Genomic DNA, 20,592 nt, shown 5'->3' with positions numbered 1-20,592 from the left:
TACAGTGAGTAATTTGAGGTATGACATGTAAATGTGTTGTGTGCTTAGGCAGAACAGTAAACATTGGACTTATAGTTCCCAAAGCTCTCCCCAACTGAGGTTTTCCTCCTCTCATGTCTGGATCTATTGCAGACTAATTCAAATATATTGATGCTCTGATTCGTTAGCAGCTCCATTTTATCATGCAACTTTCAGGATGGTAAAAGGTTTTCTGGAAGACAGATTCCCTCATCTGAACCACTTCTTGATACAGTAGAGTGAAAGATGAAGGAAAGAGGGAATATCTGGTTAAAATGTGGCTTGAGAGGCCCTGGGTGGATTGAATCAATCTCCCTTACCCTGGAAATAGAGACCACTGGGTTGTTGTGTTGCAACGGTGGAGATAGCAAGCCACACCAATGTATCTGCCCCCTGCTGCACAGTCCTCAGCCTGTTCTTCATCATCGCATAGAAATCAGGCATGGAAGATCTCACGGCTAGCAAGAGAAAAGAATACATAGCTTTAGAATCAAACCTACTGAGATTTAAAGTTAAACTATGATGTACTATACATTAAGTCAGTCATGCAATGAAAGCTGATTAGTTTTCTCTGTGAAAAAATACCATTTGATGTCATTTCATATCACCTTCTGTATCAGCCCAGCCAGGATGCATGCAGGAGAAGTGGATGTTCTTATGTATTTTGGCCCATTGCTCAGTCATAGTCACTTGTTGCCGCTGGGATGGAAAGATAAGTTAAACACGAAAGAAAGACTTAGTAGAGAACAAAGTTTAATGCTAAACCCATAAACCAAGCTGTTGCTTGGATTTCATCCAAAATTCACAGCTGGGCAGGAAATTCAAAAAGGTGTGTGTGGCGACCAGACTGAATGTTCCATTAGGACCCAGCAGTGCTCTGATCTTGGCCGCCAACAGAAATTATAGACTTGTCCTACATGATACTGTTGCTAACTTGTCCTTAGCTGGGGTACAGTGTAGTGGAGCCAAAAATGGGCAGACATTCCTCAAGTTGTTCAGTTATAAATTTAATATGACTGCAAGACAGAAATCTGCTTAGCGATTAGTTAATTATACTATTATCCTGTTAAATCAGATCAGTTAAACAGATTCCTTTTCTCTTGTGCATCTTTCTGCTGATTTCTAAAACTAGGATTCCAAGTAGGGTATATATGGTCCTGAATTCTAGTCACAAAACAAGTAGCTTTGAAGAAAAGAAAAAGGAAGCTGCAAAAAAATAAATAAATAAAAATAATCTGACAAATGAATTATTAGCCTGTCTTATTCTGGCCTCTTGTGCATTCCCCCTGCCTGCCTGCCAGCTCCCGCCCCACACCCCGGTTACTGATCATCCCTCCCATTAGTGGCAGAGCCTCTAGTCACCCTGGCCCTACTTTCGGCAACTCACTCCCTAATTTCCTGTGTTTTTACACTTCACTGTCCACTCTTTATAAACTTTCTTGAAACTCATCACCTTAAATCTACCTTGTCTGGTTACTGACCCTAAAACAGTTTCTTTTTGTTTATTCTATCAAAATTGTTCATGATTTTAAACATCTCTCCATCAAATCTCCTTATCTGTTCTAAGCCAGTTTCTCCATATAACCAAGCTCCCCTATCCTTTGTACCATTCTAGCAAATCTCTTCTGCACCTTCTCCAAGGCTTTGGCATCCTTGCTCAAATGTGGTACCCAGAATTTAACACAACATTCTAGCAGTGGTCTAGCCTGTATTTTGAAAGGTTAGCATAACCACTTTGTTTTTGTATGCTCTCTACTAATAAAACCAAGGATCCCATCTGCTTTTAACAGCATTTCCAACATATCCTGCCATTTCTCCATGTCCTCTACATACAGCCAAAGTCTCTGTTTCTGTACTTACTATTACCACTTAGTTCTTATTCTCTCTTTTTCTTCCTATCAAAATGTATCACTACATATGCTCAGCATTAAATTTCACCTGCATTGTATGCGCCCATGGTACGAGTCTTATTTACATTCTCTTGAAGTCTGTTACTGAGCTCCTAACTGTTTATTACATTTCCAAGTTTCATATTCTCTGCAAACTTTGAAATTATGTACTGTATACCCAAGTCCAATTCATTGATATCCAAAAAAAAAGCAGAGTTCCTAACACTGATCCCTGGGGAATGCCACTGTCTGCTTCTCTGCAGAAACTATGCATCACTAAGTGTTGCTTTCTATCCCTCAGCCAATTCTGTCTCCACGTTACCACTGTCTATTTAATCCTATGGGCTTTAATTTTGCTAACAAATCTGTGATATAGTACCTTTTGTAAGTCCATATACACATCAATTACACTACCCTCACTAACCCCCTCCATTTCTTCAAAAGAACTCCAATAAGTCGATCAAACCCGATTTGTCTTTAATAACTCCATGCTAACTTTCATTTATACCCATGGTAATCGAAAAGCCAATTCGTTTTTTCCTGATTAATGTTTCTGAAAGGTTCCCCACCACTGAAATTAGGTTAACTGCTCTATACTTGCCAGGTTTATTCCCTCCATTTTAAAAAAAAAACAGGGATGTTATATTTGCAATCCTCCAGGACCTTAGGCACCATCTCTGTATCCAAGGAAGATTGGAAGGTTGTGATCAGAGCCTCTGCAATTTCTAATCTTACTTCCTTCAGTAACTTAGGATGTATCCCATTTGGACAGGATGACTTTTCTACTTTGAGGACTCGGAATCTTTTAACTGTATCTTCTTTAAGTGTTTTATCCTTAGCAATATTGCTATTACCTCCACCTTTACTGCTCCATTGCATCTGTCTTCACTAGAGACGATGTTGCTGCCAAAGTACACATTCAGTACATCAGTCATGCTCTCTGCCTCCACAAGATGATCTCTTTTTGGTTTCTAATAGGTCTTGTGCTTCCTTTGCCTACTTTTTTACTGTTTGTATTTATAAGACTTTTGGGATTCCTTTTATGTTCGCCACTAATCTATTCTCTCTCTTTGAAGTGATTTTTCCTGAATTGACAAATTAGTGGACAAAGGGCATGTTCATTATCCAACTAAGGAGGGCATGCAGAGAAAGAGCATCTCTATCCTGAGGTGCCCTCCCTGCAACTTTCAAAAGTATTCAATTAAAAAATGGCCTCAGCAGCTGTGTAGGGGAAACGAGAGGTGCTTCACACACACACACGATTATCCAGTATGTATAGCAAGCAACTACCAGTTCTGCACTCGGCTCCTGTGTGAGCTGATAACTCTTATGTATACACACGACTCACTTTTTGGAGGACAAACCTTGTTCTGTGCGTAGGCCATGGTGCCATCAAACCTCCCTTTCTCAAACTGCAAATCATCCACATTTAGTTTTTGGACCAACATTCCTCCTGACGATACTGTGATCTGGCAAACAAGTGAAGTATTTGATCAACGGGTGCCAACAATGAAGTAGGAAATATATTTGGAGGAGGCAGGAGATAACACACGTTAAAAGTCCACTGAAGAAACTATACTGCAGCTTAAAACATATTATGGAGAAAAAAAAACAACTGAGCTCACCACTCTGGCATCTTCACATTTTTCTAGTAGAGGTACCAAAGCGGTAGTGAGAATGTATGTACCTGAGGGAAAGGAGAAGAAACCCATTAGATAACCATTAGCCAATGTCATTAATCTATAAGAGGTGGGGCGGTCACCTGTAGTTTAGTCATTATTAAATACATTGGTTTTCAAACAATGTTCCTGGACCTTAGAAAGGTCATGAGGGAACTTGCAAGGTCAAAAAAGTGTCTTATCAGAATCCTAGCTTGGGTTTCAATTGCTGTATACATTTGCATTTGGTCCCCACTTCCTGTCCAGTGATACCACTTCTTGCAACACTATGTTGACATCAATGGAAACCTCTAAACGTTTAAAATGGAGTCCTAGATTTAGTAATTTAATAATAAGAATCTATATGCAAACATTTCAGCATCACAAGTTTGATGATGATCCACTCTAATTTTGTTCAAAATACTTTTTGAAAATAATATTCTGCTGACATCTTCCCCCTCAGTAATTAAAATTTATAATATTCAAAAGGTTTAAACAAATTACACATTTTCAGAAAATTACATTCACAGTAACATGGCTGGATATTGCCGATGAGTTTTCCAGTACTTTCATTAAAATTTTATTTGAGAGTCCTTAACCTAGGCCCAGCTCTGAAGAAGGGTCAGACTCGAAACATAATTCTGTTTCTCTCTCCACAGATGTTGTCAGACCTGCTGAGTTTTTCCAGCATTTTGTTTTTATTTCATGTTTACAGCATCCGCAGGGTTTTGCTTTTATATGAATTTAATATTGTTGAGTAGAGTGATATCACTAAACCAAATGCATTTTGAATGTATCCAGAAACACAATTTATCTGCAGCGTTTAAACTTCTCTCTGAAAAACAAACAGATTTTGTTCGAGACAAAGTTCTTTGAAGAAAAGCTAGAGGACAAATTTCAAAAACTTTATTCAGGTAAAATTTTGATTGAGTTTCTTTCATGTGCAGAGACACTAAGTGAGAGAGAATGTGGCAAAGTACATTTTACACAACTGTTGTAGCTTTTGTTGTTCAAATTATAAATACAGTATTTTCTTGATTAAGGAAGGTATTTTTGCCCAAAAAATTAAGTTATGCATTTACTTCAATTGAGCTATTGCAAATAATGTGAGAATTTAATACTAAAATATTGAATTGTCAGTTAATGCCATAAATTTCAGAAAGTGTATTAAGCTGACACATATGAGATAGATGGGGGGGATTATCCTCCATGATCCTGCCCAAAATTGGGTGGCATTGTAGTCAAAAATGATTGAAGATTCAGGCGGTGAAGCTTATCACAGTCGAATTCTCCTCTGTCGGTCAGGATTCCCACTGCCTGTTCCTTCCCTCACTGTGCAAATGATAGCGGAAAGGAGCAGGGCCCAAGGCACTCAGCAGATTTTGCTCCTGTCCACCTCACTTACTGTGATTTCCCAAGCCTGACATTTGGAAGATGACTGTACGCTCCAGCAAGTGGTGGTAATTCCATGGAGGGGAGAGGCCTTAAGTGGTCGTCTATCCAGGTTGGTTTCCATCAAAGGGGATCCAATCTTTTCAAATCTTTTGGCCGAGTGAAGCACCATAAGAGATTCCTCAGTTGCACTGGCGAATTCTGACTTGATGACAAGAATCCCTCCACCAAAATTCAGAACATGTGAAATGAACTCTGACCCATGAAAATTGGTTGGGGTAGATAAGGAGCAGCAGGTGGAATTCCTGCTCTACCAGAATTTCATCTCATGGAGAGTTCCCCCATCCTTGGAAAATTATTTTTAAATCAAATGATTTGAATCTGGAAGGTACAGAGAGCGCCTCTAATCACTTGATTATTACCTATGTTTTGGAGATCATTAGAAAATGTTAACATTCTCCGTTTACAACTGATAACAATGTGAAAGGGAGGCACAAGCAAACAAAGGAAGAGACACTAATCTACACTTTCAGGAACCCAAACCATCAAACACTTGAATTTAATACATGGAGAGAACTCTTAGAAAGTTACAAACCCGCACTGCCATACTTGGTTATCTCACTTCTCGTGTACAGAGGGAGTAGATAAAATAAATAGCCCTCCTTCAAAAGTTTGTCACTGCCTCAAAAAGTACTTTATTGCCCAGTACTCTGCAACTTGCTGGGAAGTTTATTTTGCACAGCTTGGATCTGGTATCATCTTAAATTGGGAACCAAATGAAATGTGTCATCCGCACTCATGGATCCTCAATGTCTTCAGGAAAAAATAAACTTATTAACTTAGCATCTCTAAAGAAACCCAGTGACTTGTTACTCCTTGTTCCCTCTGCTACCCTTTGCAAACGACTCAAACACAGATTCATTCTGGTTCTGTCTCCTACCACTGAGCCTGCGCTGATACCTAACAGCTTAAAAAAAGACATGCAACTTTAATGGCCACCCTACAGAGCCTACCCATCCAGTCTTGCCTGTAAAACAAATATTTTTCAAGTCAACGTGAGGCTTGTGACAAACATTAACTGTGTTACAGTGAAGCATGAGAGATCAGACCTGGGCCTCTCCTTCCAAAGGTAGCTCTATAACAGCAATCAAAAATGGTGCTAACGGGCAAAATACACCAAATCTTTCATATCAGATAACTCATAGCTTACCCAAGGCATTTGTGGCAAAGTTAGTTTCTAATTGATCTTCAGTCAGCTCTCTCCGATTGATCATACACCCCGCGTTATTAATCTAGTAAAGAGTTTGAAACAAACATTAATTTGCCCTTCCTGATATTCAAACATTTTGAACACGTTTAACACTGAAATTCACAGATTAAAAGTTAGTTTTCTGTGCAGACTGATCATAGAATCAGAAATTTACAACAGGGAAAGGGGCCATTTGGCTCATTGTGTCTGTCCTGCCCAAGATCAGTTGAGTTTTTTAAAAAAAAAACTTTGATTCCGATATTGATCCAATATGACTTCCGTGCCTATTATTGCAAATTCCAATCCCACCTCAAAGCTGCTTGCACTTGGACAGAGGTAGGGATAAGAACATGAGTAGGTCATTCAGCCCTCGAGCCTGTTCCGCCATTCAGTTAAATCATGGCTGATCTTCATCTTGACTCCATCTTACAAGCCTGGTCTATGCAACCTGTCCTCAATGTAACCCTTTTTGCCTTGGTATCATTCTGGTGAATTTGCACTGCACCCCCCTCCCAAGGACCATTTATCTTTTCTGAGGTGCAGTGTCCAAAACTGAATGCAGTAATCCAGATGGGGTCTAACTTCAGCTCTGTACAGCTTTAACATAACTTTTACCCCATTACATTCCACCCCCTGAGACAAATGCTCACATTTCATCAGTCTTTTAATCTTGTTTTGTATGTCTACTAGATTTTAATGCACGAGCTCTAAATCTTGCTGCTCCTCCACACTTCCCAGCTTCTCACCACTTAGAAAACACTCGGACCACTTAGGTCCAAAGTGGATGGCTTTGCACTTTCCCCACACTGAACTCCAACTGCCATAGTTTTGTCCACTCAATCTGTAAATGCGCCTTTCCCCACCCAACTCCAACAGGGTGGATAACCACTCTTATTAGATCAAAATTTTATTCAGAGAATCACAACAGAAAATAAGACTTTTCTCAACAACGAGAACCAACATTGTGTGTAAATAAGATAATTCCAGCAACATTGAATATTTTCCACCTAAGTAGCAGGAAAATGACAACTCAGACAAGTCTCAGACAAAATGGCAACTCAGACAAGTCCACAGGGTTGCAATTGGTCTTGGGCAATAATCAAAATGGACAACAGCAAATCAGATGCCTATTTTACACCCAGACACAGCAAGTCCTGACTAAAAGTTGTGGTTGCATTCCTGCAAACTGCGACTTTAAGCGAAATGACTTTGTGAATCATGGGTTCCCACTGGAAAAAATGTTAAAAGCTGGAGTTCGGTTCCTACAGACATTTCTCGCCGAGAGAAAAAAAAATGTACAAGTTGAAATACTGTACCATACATGTGCAGCACTATGCTGAAATAACTTATAAAATACATCACTAAATTAAAAAAACTGTACAATAGAATTAAATGGTTATTAAAAATTACAGTACTCACTTCTGTACACAGTACTTTTAGATTGACTAGGCCTCATCTAGTGGCAGACGCTGGCCAGTGCAGGTAGCAGCCAGAACTACCTGCACAGACCAACTTATGCCACTAGATGGAGCCCAGGACTTCAATGTGCGTTCCGAATGAGAGCCGGGAGCAAAGCCAGCGGCGGAGCGAGATGCCGGGGGCCGCTAAAGAACAGACCCCAAGGACTAAGGTAAGAACTGAGCCTGGGAGTCAGCAAGGCTGGGAGAGGAACTAAGGGCGAGGGCAGAAGCACCGTGGGAAAAGTCATGGGAGCAGAGGGGCTACAAGGGGAAGTCTGGCAAATGATGTTAAAGTGAAACGGATATATTCACACTACTTTATTAAGGATGTTAAAGTGAAACAACGTTAAGTGAGTTGACGTTAAGCAGGGCGTTACTGTATTCTTTTCCATTGAACTTCTCCTTCCCCCCCACCTTTGGAAAAATCTCCTCTTTTAGCCAATTATTAAACTCTGCTAGCTTTTCCATTATTACTCTTCCTCTGCTTTTTCCTATGTGGAATGCTTTGTGATTTTTCTTTTTAAAAACTTTAAAAAGGACAACAAGAATGTGCACTATTGAAGTGAAATGTTAAAAAAAAACTTACCAAAACATTCAGTTTGTCATTTGCTTGTTGGAATTTATCTGCAAACTCCCAGATCATCTTGGGCCTTGACATGTCAAGAATGTGGACATAAACTTCCTTTTAAAAAAAGTTAAAGTCATCAATTTTTTTTAAATAAAAACTGAAACCAAATGGCTCTCGAACCAAACTTTTTTTAAAACCAGACTTTTAGCCTTTGAGACGGGCAGCATGTTCATTACAGATATCCACCCCTCAACCCCACCGTCTCTGCATGAGGAACATGCTTTGTGGAACAACTCAGGTACCCTCTTGCTTTTGAATTAAGTAATTAATGTTGAATACAAAATCTTGAGTATCACATTCTTTTCAAGTACTTGCTGACCTACATTGGCTCTGGCCTCAACTTAAATTTTTTTACCCTTGTTTTCAAATACTTGCTTCTCCCTATCTCTGTGATCGCCTCCAGCCCTACAAGCCTCCAAGTCCTCTGTGCTCCTCCAATTCTGGCCTCTTGTGCATCCCAATAGCCAGTTCATTGATTTTTGTAGGATGAAAGACTAGTCAAGTACAAATCAAGGAGGTCATTTTTTTAAATGACTGGCCTTGAATGGATTCAAGGTAATAACTGAAATCTGGCCAACATTTATCATTCAACTAACACCACTAAAGCAGGTTATCTGGTCATTTAGCTCTTGCTGTACTTGGGACCTTGCTGATCCAAATTCACTGCTGCATTGCCAACATTACAAGTGACTGCACTTCAAAATTGCTTCAGTGGTCATGAGCGCTGTGGGATGTCCTCATGCGCAAGTTCTCCTCTTTCTTTCTTAGTCTCTTTGAAAGGAACTCAGGACCAATGGCCCACAAATTCTGGCATGCCAAATGCTAAACTCAGGGGAAATGAAGTGAGAAGTAGCTAGGTAACCTGTCCCTGATCTCCAAGCTGTGACTTCACTTGATTTTCAACAGTGGCACTTTTCAATGGATCAGGGATTCAGGGTGAGCTATAGCGTTCTAACTGGCCAATAACCTGACCACACTCAATGTTGAGGTTCAAAATTAAAGAATAGCTTGTTAGGCAAAGTTCTGGAAAGAGTGGTAGACAGATGTGGAACCGTCACCCTTACAGAAATGATTTTTTTGGACTAGTGATACTGAGAACACAAGTTCAAATCCCACATGGCAGTTTGAGAATTTGAATTGTTTTAGAAACAAATTTGCTATCAATAAAAGTGACCACTAAGCTCTTTGATTGTTGTACAAATACACCTTACTTTAATAGCACGTTTCAGGGAAAGAAACTTGCCGTCCTTACCTGGTTTGGCCCGTGTGCGACCCTCGTTCCACACCAATGGATTAAAATGACCAGTTAGCTGTGTCAAACTACTAACAGCGGTTCAGAAGGCAGTAGCCCACCACCACCACCACCACCTCAGGACAACTAAGGATAAACATTAAATCCTAATGATGCCAACATCCTGAGAGTGAAATTTTTCAAGAAAAATTAAAAACAAACCATCAGCCATTAAGTGACCGCACACCTCACAAAATTGTTTATTGATGACTCTTTTACCTCATTATTGGTTTCGTTCACAATCTCAGCTTTGGCCGCTTCAGCTCGTTCTTTGTTTCGACAAACAAGGTGAACAATTCCCCCTAAAGGAAGCAAGGCTTTTATTAAGTGGAATATTCAGCTACCAGAATACCATGTAAAGACAAAATAGCAGAATTCTAGTAAGGCTTTTCCATCCAAGATAATTGGGAAATACAGTATGTCATAAAAACACTGCCTTTTCTTGCACTCTTCGCAAGTTATGATCAATCCCATTTTAACACCACATCTGTTAACCAGTGCCCAGATTCCCAAAGGTCTAGTGAGTTCTGCAGTCTCACAGCTCAGGGGAACTTGCTTAAACCTGTCAAGCTAACCTTCCAATTTAAGGTCAAAATTTTACAGCCTTTTAACAACATCCTATACACTTGATCTTCAAAAACACTGAAATCTGAAGATATCCAAAGTTATAAAAATAGGATTATTGTACTCAAATGATAAGCCCTCCATTTGCAACTGCAATGAACAGTTCTGTGCAGTTTCAGATTAACTAAACACTATGCACATTTAATCCTTTCACTGGCTAAGGCTCAGTATAATAAGTTTTGGTTGTGAACTTGCATACTAACTAACATCTCTGTCAAGCTATACCTAGTTTACGTGCCTTTCATTTACAAACATAACATAAACAGAGTTTCATGATTTATAGAATTAATGCTATCAGCAATGCATTTTAAGATAAAACAACAAAGAACTTGCATTTCTATCCTACTCTTAAACTGCTAGAAAATGTCTCAAAGCAGTTTATATTAAAAAGGAGAAAAAGAAATGTCATGGAACAGGAGGTAAAGTGGAGAGGGTAACAGAGAGGCCAAAGACTTGGGTTTTAGGCAAGGAGTTCTCAAGCATAGTAGCCTTAGTGGCCAAATGAACAGTGACCTGTAATCATATGGAAGAAGTGGGGAGCAGAAAGTACAAGCGTGGATGTGGGGCTCAAGCTGATTTCTAAAGGCAGGGCAAGGCCAAGGATGACTAAAAAGCCGAAGCTTGTATTCTTGCTCGCACAAAGTCCAACACTTTAACCGCCCCGTCATCTCCAAACTCTAGTTGCTCATGTTCCATCTCAGAGGTTGGCAACCAAAATGAGGCTGACAATTTCAAAGTCAGCAAGATTGCACAGAATTTATAGCACAGGAGCCGACCATTCGGCTCAACAGGTCTATGTTGGTTTTTATGTTCCACACGAGTCTCCTCCAACTCTCTTCACCTCACCGAATCAACATATCCTTCTGGTCCTTTCTCCCTCACATTTATCTAGTTTTCCCTTAAATGCATTTATACTATTTGCCTCAACTGCTCCATGTGGTAGCAAATTCTATATTCTAACCACTCTCTGGGTAAAGGAGCTTCACCTGAATTTTCTACTGGATTTATTAATGCCCACCTTATATTTACGAGTCCTAATTTTCATCTCCTCCACAAGCAGAAACAGCTCCTCTACGTCCATCATCTCAAACCCTTCATAACTATACAGGGCCGGACCCCCTCCCACCAGCAGAATCTTCCGGTCCCGCCGAAGTCAATGGACGTTTGAATGGCTCACCACATCCGCTGCAGGGGATCCCACCATGACACAGCCAGAAGATCCCGGCCCAGTATTACTTTACTGACCTCTAGTAGATGGAACACGAGGCACTAGAGTCTGGAGATGGAGGGGCAATTTGGAGTGCCTGACTTCATGTGAGCAAGGATATAAGCCTAGGCTTTTTGAATGAGTTGTCATTTGTGCAGAATTGATGCAGGGAGGTTGGCTGAAGTGGGTCATAAGAGAAGTGAAACCTTGAACTAATGGAGTTATTGCCTGCAGTTTTGCTAGTAGTGAATTAGAGAGAGGAACAAAGGCAAGCAAAGTTAAGGAGTTTCAAGAAAGCCATCTTGTTAACAGAGTGGATGGGAGAGAGGAAGCTAAGTTCAGCCTCAAGCAGTGAGTAGCTGAGATGAAGCACAGGCCAATGGCCCATTCACAGAAGAGGATGGCTTCAGTCTTACCAAAATTAAGCTGAAGGAAATCCCACCACGTGCAGGCCTTGACACTGGGTATAGAGTTGGAGTGTGTGCCACCAGCCTTTGGACCAAAGCAGCAGGCAGAGAGAGATGTTAGAGTTAGTGGCATATAGGTGAAAGCTCACCTCTTCCTGCCCAGTGATATCACTTAGTGGTAGCATGTAAACAGTGAAGTTGAGGGTGGTGGCGGTGGAGGGGGTGGGGGGGGCTAGTGAGACCAAAGAAAGAACAGGGGTATGTAGGATATAAAGTAAATAATTGAAGAAAAACTGTTGGAGGCGATTTCATGCCTGCATTCCAACAGAGAGGAATGGAACAAGGAAACAGCAGTTCCATGAGGGTGGATCGCAGAGGGAGGGAGTTCCAGGATTTTGACCCAGCGACTGTGATGGAAGTCAGGATGGTGCGTGGCTTGGTGGTGTTCCCATGTATCTGCTGCCCTTGTCTTTCTAAATGGTAGTGGTCGTGGGTTTGGAAGGTGCTGTCTAAGGAGGCTTAGTGAGTTCCTGCAGTGCATCTGGTAGATGGTGCACATTGCTGCTACACACTGGTGGAGGAGGGAGTGAATGCTTGTGGATGGGGTGCCAATCAAGTGGGCTGCTTTGTCCTGGATAGTATCAAGCTTCCCGAGCGTTCAATGTTGTCATAAACTGATAGTGCCTTTCATGACCTCAGGATGTCCCAAAGCACTTTTTCAAGACTAGTCAGTGTTTTAGAGCAGGAAATAACCAAACACTGCCAATATAGAGCTACCTGCTCTGAATTTGTATTTAAACATTAAACCATATAGACTGAAAAGTTGCAATTCAATTCAGCTGCAATGCCCTTCACTGTTAAATACCCTGGACAGCAAATGCTCACATACTAAGACATGGGAAATGTGCTCTTGGCCAGAGAACAGAAGGCTGTTCATGCCTACGGAACCATGACAGGAAAAGAGAAATTTGGAAAAAGAGATCGATCCATTTCCTAGATTAGTACAGTGACTACACTTCAAAACTTCATTGACTGTAAAGCACTTTGGTACACCCTGAATTCCTGAAGGACACTACTGAAAATCCATCCCCCACCAGGATGGTCTGAGGGCCCTTAGCTTCTTCATTGAACAGAGGCCCCAACAATCCCCATCCACCACTACTCTCCTCCGTCTGGCTGAACTTGTTCTCACACTGAACAATTTCTCCTTTAACTCCTCTCACTTCCTCCAAATAAAAGGTGTGGCTATGGGTACCCGCATGGGCCCCAGCTATGCCTGTCTCTTTATGGGGTATGTGGAACATTCCTTGTTCCAGTCCTACTCCGGCCCCCTCCCACAACTCTTTCTCCGGTACATCGATGATTACTTCGGTGCTGCTTCATGCTCTCGTCGGGACCTGGAAAAATTTATTAATTTTGCTTCCAATCTCCACCCCTCCATCATTTTCACATGGTCCATCTCTGACACTTCTCTTCCCTTCCTTGACCTCTCTGTCTCAATTTCTGATGATAGACTGTCCACCAATATCCATTACAAGCCTACCGACTCCCACAGCTACCTCGACTACAGCTCCTCACACCCCGCTTCCTGTAAGGACTCCATCCCATTCTCTCAGTTCCTTCACCTCCGTCGCATCTGTTCTGATGACGCTACCTTCAAAAACAGCTCCTCTGACATGTCCTCCTTCTTCCTTAACCGAGGTTTTCCATCCACGGTCGTTGGCAGGGCCCTCAACCGTGTCCGGCCCATATCCCACGCATCCTCCCTCACGCCTTCTCCTCCCTCCCAGAAACATGATAGGGTCCCCCTTGTCCTCACTTATCACCCCATCAGCCTCCGCATTCAAAGGATCATCCTCCGCCATTTCCGCCAACTCCAGCATGATGCCACCACCAAACACATCTTCCCTTCACCCCCCCTGGTGGCATTCCGTAGGGATCGTTCCCTCCGGGACACCCTGGTCCACTCCTCCATCACCCCCTACTCCTCAACCCCCACTTATGGCACCTCCCCATGCCCACGCAGAAGATGCAACACCTGCCCCTCCACTTCCTCTCTCCTCACCGTCCAAGGGCCCAAACACTCCTTTCAAGTGAAGCAGCATTTCACTTGCATTTCCCCTAACTTAGTCTACTGCATTCGTTGCTCCCAATGTGGTCTCCTCTACATTGGAGAGACCAAACGCAAACTGGGCGACCGTTTTGCGGAACACCTGCGGTCTGTCCGCAAGAAAGACTCAAACCTCCCTGTCGCTTGCCATTTTAACACTCCACCCTGTTCTCTTGCCCACATGTCTGTCCTTGGCTTGCTGCATTGTTCCAGTGAAGCCCAACGCAAACTGGAGGAACAGCACCTCATCTTCTGACTAGGCACTTTACAGCCTTCCGGGCTGAATACTGAATTCAACAACTTTAGATCTTAAACTCCCCCTCCCCCCATCCCCACCCCGTTTCTCCCCCCCCCTTTTTTTTTTTCAATAATTTATATAGATTCTTCTTTCCCCACCTATTTCCATTATTTTTAAATCTAAAACTAAAACCTTGTTAGTCTGTCCACCCCACCCCCGCTAGAGCTGTACTTTGAGTGTCCTGTCTTCCATTCTTAATTAGCACTTTTCTTAGACAAATATCACCACCTTCAACACCTCTTTGACCCTTTTGTCTGTGACATCTTTTGATTATCTGCTCCTATCACTGCTTATCTCCACAATCACCCCACCCTCAACTTCTCTCTCTCTCCCCCCCCCCCCACCCCCCCCCACCTTAAACCAGTTTATATTTCTCCCTTCTTCTAACTATGCTTCAGTTCTGCCGAAGGGCCATGAAGGCTCGAAACGTTAACTGATTTCTTCTCCGCCGATGCTGCCAGACCTGCTGAGTTTTTCCAGGTAATTCCGTTTTTGTTTTGGATTTCCAGCATCCGCAGTAGCTTTTAGCTTTTTGTTTTTATCACTGAAAATGGATATATTTCTTTCATTCAAGGCTCTGCGGAATGCAACACCTTATAAGAATAGATGCCCTGCTGCTGAGCATAAATATCTAACATGCTTGCTCCTAGGCTAAGCATCTTCACTGCAACAAGCACCTGGTGTACACAAGCTCTCTAAGTACTGTTCAACCAGAAAAATGCTAGATTGTGGGAATACTCACCCCGTTTCGCAATTTCCAGTGCTGTGGCCTTACCGATCCCACTGTTTCCTCCAGTGATCAGGAAGCACCTTCCCGACACATCAACATCCAGCTCCTTTGGAGCAAATTGTTGTGCTGCAGCTTCATATCCACCTCTGCAGGGCACAAACCAACACAGAGGTGTGATAAGCAGAGCTGAACTAGTTCTGTGCTTCACCCCACACATACAGTCCATATGCAACAAATCAAAAGGTTGGCTCCACATTGAAAACAAACCTTCTCTCACAACCAATATGCTACTGACAGTTTATCAACATCAGCATTTGATTTCACGTTTGAAGAAAGAGTACCTGGGTGGGGTAATAGCTTTGGACAGGCGAGGGGATATGATTTCCCATTTTATTCAGACAACATTATCTTCACTATGGAGTAAGACTGATAATCCAACTGCCTCACACATCAAAGTCTAGTGTGAGGATTGCAGTAGTATAAAATTCACCTGTGCTCAATAGAATGTTAGTCCCACTTGTACTGAAGCAGCATCCACAGATTCGTGAGTTATAAGAAACCTTATACCATAGAATGGACACTGGCAGCTTTAGGTAACACCAGTAAAGCCAATGGACATCCAGAACCCAATGATTTTGCCCAAGAAAAATTACTGACATTCACAGTTGTTTCCATTTGAATCATTTTACCTCTAAGCATCTGTCATCATTCAAGTGAAATTAAGGAGCCATAACATGTTTATTAGCCTGTGTCCACTCAGCTATAGAATGTATGGTTGCTGGAGTTAGGGCCCAGAATCAGGAGAAATACTGCAGCTATTCATGGGGCTGAGCACTCTAGAAAAAATATTGTAAGATTATGGATCAGGTATCAGCATTTGCTTGCATTACCCTTCCACTCCTTTAATCCCATCCTTGGTGAATTAAACTGCAATTCATGTATGTCACATTACTCAAACAGACACTAATCCTCTCCAAATGTGTTGGATTGATTTAAGTATCAGCGTACCTTTAGAATTCAAACCATTGGCATAAGGATTTATAAGATACACTTCTTACATATAGTTATATAGATTGTAGCTTTTTTTCTTTTGGTTTATAAATAGTTTTTAGATTTGTACTGTAGCTAGAAATAATTAAATGGTTAACTTGCTCATTCCAAGAATGCTTTGTGGTTCAATGTTTCAGAGTGCAATTTAGCTGATTGCTGTTTTTTTCTCTACTGAGGTACAGGATATGTTAATTCATGCCCGTATATATATGAAATGGGACAATGGCACCATGATGATTAGTAACATGGTTCATGTTGAACAACATTGGCCATTTGGAGTTCATGAGGAACGATTTCATTTCTTGGCGTCTTATCTTGTTCACAACAAATTCCTGAAGCCATAAAGAATGATCAAGAATAGTGTGTGACTAGACGCTTCTAAAGATCCTGTGCTTTGCTTCACAATTTATAGAAAGGCAAGAACTGAAGGACTGAAAAAGGTTATGACTCCATACCCAGAGAAATATCAGGGTAATATTATTTGTTTCTCTGTATGACCACTGCTTGGACATTAAGTGTATCAAGACTTGGTCAAACACAATGAAAAGTTTAGTTGTAACCATATTTGGTGTCAAATTCAAGTTTTCTTACAGAAGTGTTCAAGTTACTATATACTATACAAACTGTTTTCCATCAATTAAGGCCTTAAAAGCGTATAGATTATGGTAACTATGGTAACCTTTTCACAAAAAGTTATGTCTGGCATTTCATGGTGTATTTGCAAATCCAGCAAGGTATTTAGAAGTGCTAGTTACTATAAACGATGACTTAGTGTATCTTACTGCTATGAAGATTAGTCCCTTAATTCTAATGCAAATGGAAGAGGTAATATTATTTGCTGGCAAGGCTTTCAATGAACTTCCAGAGGAGCTTAACTGTAAATAAGCAATCCCTTTGAGTCCATTAATGGGGCAATGCGGTCATTGTAAAGATCAAGTTTTAAGTAATTACAAGTGGATCTCCAGTTGCTCAAAATGGGTGAGGGACGTGGAGAGGGAAGGGATGTAGGGGTGAGATTAGAATTAATAGTGCGCAGCAGGTAAGGCTGTTCAAATATAGTGTCTGTCAGGTTGGGAATGAAGAAAACCAGATACCATAGTTATCGCTGAACCATTGCCAACGTGGGTTGGTGGATAGACATGGGATTATTTGGAATAGGGGTGGAAGGGGAAGAAGAGAACCATGACACTCCCCAACAGGGGCAAAGCTGGGGGCAAGAGGAATAGAAATGAGCTTGGGAGCAAAAGAACAACTACTTGGCTATGTTGTGTATTTTTCCTGAATCAATTTACCGGATCTGATTGTTAATCACAAAGTACGACAGTGGTCAAACACTAACAAACATGACCATGATCTTACAATGATGGATATTTCTGTTGGTTTTTACCTCAGCCTGTGATTCTCAGCAGATTTTAAATCGACTCAAGTAAGGAATTTCTAAGATAATGAAACACAGCACCATTTTAGACCATTTTCCAACTGATTTTTCTCCTTTCTTTAAAGGGATTAAAAGCTCACATGCTCTTCCCCCGCCTCCCCCCCCCCGCCCCCAAACAAAATGAATTCTTGAGGGTAAGCAGGTCTACAAACTGTCTTCAGGCTTTAATTCATGGCATTCGCCAACCAGGTTAGTTGGAGAAATGCAAGGCTTTTGTGTGACTTACGTGGATGATGAATCTTCCCCTCCTCATGTGGGAGTGTCGGTCCGATCTAGAAATCCCCAACCCACATAATCAGATACAAGCCATACCTTATTGCATGATGGTACATCTCGTTAACACACAGTCCTGCTTTATATGAAAGTACCAAAGGATTTATCAAACCAAGGCCCATCTGCCTTCTTAGGTGTATGTAAAGGACCCCATGGCACTATTTTAAAGAAGTTTAAGGGGATTCCCCCTGGTATCCTGGCCAATATTTACCCCTCAACCAATATCACTAAACAAAACAGATTAGCTGATAATTATCACATTGCTATTTCTGGGTAGGGTTGTCAACCCTCCAGGATTGGCCTGGAGTCTCCAGGAATTGAAGGTCCATCTCCAGAATACAGCTGTGTGAAATCCTAGAGAAAAATCATAGGGACATTTAAAAGTAAGTTTTTTAAAATTTTCTTTGAACATTTTTCTTTACAAGATATAGAAATATTGAAAATGGGGGGGGGGAGGGGGGGTGGAAGAGAGCGTGTGTGGAGGAGAAAGGCTGTTTGGCTTACAATCAAGCATCATCCAATTGGGTGTTGAGTCTTTTTGCTTTCCAATTGGCGTAGGAAGGCAGTGTGTCACAAGGATGGATGTGTTGGCCGACTAATGGCTGGACTGGGGCAAAGGTGATGAACCTTCCAGGAATATATTTAATCGCAGTTGGCAACCCTATTTCAGGAATCTTCCTGTGGCCAAACTGACTGCTGCCTTTCTGACATTGCAACAATGACTACACTTCAAAAGTATTTCACTGGCTGGGACATCCTGAAGTGGTGAAAGGCACTATAGGAATGTATATTCTTGCTCTCCTCCCCCCGCCCACCCCACCAATGTCCAGCCTCGGAGGGTGAAGGGGGCTGTATTTCGTTGTGATAAAAGAAAATAATGTGACAAGAATGAATTACAGCAAAAAAAAAAGCAGATGCAATATTTAAAACTTCATAATTCATTTCAGTTTTAAAATTGAGATGCTAAACATGATTGTCTTGCTTCTGCCACCTTAAATTGTGAGCGCCTTCAGTTTGTATTCTCTTAAAAAGTAAAGTCTTATAGGTTTATCATTTAATTCATTGGCATTTAAAAGAGCAACTGAAACGGTTGCTATGATTTAGGCGGCTAGGACGAACTTTTGACAGTGGAAGAGCTTTGTAGAAGAGTTTGCTAATTGATCAGGTTTTGGAAACAGGAACTGCAACAAGGCACAAGAAACTACAACTCCCAGCATTCTTTAAACAATGCCCCAGACATACACAAACACCAGTCGACATGCCCCAGATATACACAAACACCATTCCACATGCCCCAGATATACACAAACACCATTCCACATGCCCCAGATATACACAAACACCAGTCAACATGCCCCAGATATACACAAACACCAGTCAACATGCCCCAGATATACACAAACACCAGTCAACATGCCCCAGATATACACAAACACCAGTCAACATGCCCCAGATATACACAAACACCATTCAACATGCCCCAGATATACACAAACACCAGTCAACATGCCCCAGATATACACAAACACCAGTCAACATGCCCCAGATATACACAAACACCAGTCAACGCGATCAAAGCCCTCCAACTTGTGCAACACAGGGGTTCTCTAATGTAACGCGAAAATACTGGATTAACCACGGGCACCAGTGGATTGGACTTTTTACATTAAATGTCCCCTCCTTTACCATGGTATCTAAAAAAAAACATCGAAATTATTTTGAAGTTACGATTTAAAACGAACACTTTCGGTGTGTGTCCCCACCCCTGCCCAATTTGAGAAGTGCTGGATTGATGTAGCCGGTCCTGCAGTTTATGTAACACTGCGGGCTGGAAATGTTACACAACGGGGACAGACAGATTAAAATGAACAACAAGGCCCAACTGCACGGAACTCTTAAACACTCCCTTTGCAAGAACTACTGATGGTACAAAATTGTGGGGGTGGGGTGGGGGGAAATAGCCAAGCAAACAAGGTCAAAAACCAATATTCACAAGTGACAGCGCGTAGAGAGGACGGGCTGTAAATGACTCTGTTGGATGAGTGTTGCGATTATCGATCAGTACTCACTTTGTATACTCTCGCAAACCTTTCATAAACCACACGCTGTTCCTGTAAAAAGACATGTCCACCCCGGCTTCTCTCCTCCCTCCTCAGTGAGCTGCTCCCTTCATGTCAGGGCGTTAGTTATGCAAGCTCTGAATTCAACACGTCTTCCAAATTCACCCACCGGAAGCGAAATAAAAATACAACAACAACTTGTCATTATATAGGCGCTATGCCGCGATGAAAGGTCCCAAATCATTGCAACTCGGCTTAAATACACGCAAGCTGCCTCTATGTACAGAAAACCTGCCAACATGTCTTTCTGCTCGGGTTCCAAAAAATTCCTGAGTAAACAGTGCAGATATATACTAAAGTTCCAAAATTATTCTGGAGCCTCTAGGAATTAAGGGTTAACTCTCCTGGGCACAGCTCTGAACAATTACCAATAAGAAAAATAATTAAGGCATTAAAAAAAAACTAGTGTTACTTTCATTTTCATTTCCTATATAAATATTGGAGATTGGTGGGGTGGGGGAAAGGCTGTTTGACTGGGTGGGGCGGCTAGAGGTGGGAAGTCATACAATGAAATCTTCAGGAATGTCTCCAGAGTTGCCAACCCTGGATCACTTCTGTAGACACCCATAACATGTGCTTATATAGTGCCTTGGGGCTTTTATTTAATAGGAACCATGTCAAAATGACACCAAGCCATATAAGGTGAAATTCTGACAGGTGACCAAAAGCTTGATCAAACAGCTGGGTTTTAAAGAACAAATTAAATAAGAACCATCAGAACATAAGAAAGGAGCAAGATTAGGCCATTTG

General features: G+C 41.6%; 1 protein-coding gene across 1 annotated transcript in view; it reads right to left on the bottom strand.

Annotated features, from left to right (window-relative positions):
• Positions 1 to 19,926, bottom strand: part of dhrs12 (dehydrogenase/reductase (SDR family) member 12) — a 29,375-nt gene extending 9,449 nt beyond the window's left edge. Inside the window, exons 1-9 of the mRNA XM_078559429.1 lie at positions 19,792 to 19,926; positions 14,974 to 15,107; positions 9,805 to 9,887; positions 8,253 to 8,348; positions 6,168 to 6,249; positions 3,533 to 3,594; positions 3,272 to 3,376; positions 627 to 717; positions 339 to 476 (exon numbers count right to left, since the gene is read on the bottom strand). Of these exons, the coding sequence (XP_078415555.1) occupies positions 339 to 476; positions 627 to 717; positions 3,272 to 3,376; positions 3,533 to 3,594; positions 6,168 to 6,249; positions 8,253 to 8,348; positions 9,805 to 9,887; positions 14,974 to 15,107; positions 19,792 to 19,847 (847 nt within the window). The 5' untranslated portion in view covers positions 19,848 to 19,926. The remainder of the gene's footprint in view (positions 1 to 338; positions 477 to 626; positions 718 to 3,271; positions 3,377 to 3,532; positions 3,595 to 6,167; positions 6,250 to 8,252; positions 8,349 to 9,804; positions 9,888 to 14,973; positions 15,108 to 19,791) is intronic.
• Between the last annotated feature and the right edge of the window lie 666 nt (positions 19,927 to 20,592).

Source organism: Cetorhinus maximus, chromosome 16 (genome assembly GCF_964194155.1).
Source record: "Cetorhinus maximus chromosome 16, sCetMax3.hap1.1, whole genome shotgun sequence".
In the NCBI taxonomy this organism is placed as follows: domain Eukaryota; kingdom Metazoa; phylum Chordata; class Chondrichthyes; order Lamniformes; family Cetorhinidae; genus Cetorhinus; species Cetorhinus maximus.
This window is presented reverse-complemented; position numbering and strand designations above follow the sequence as displayed.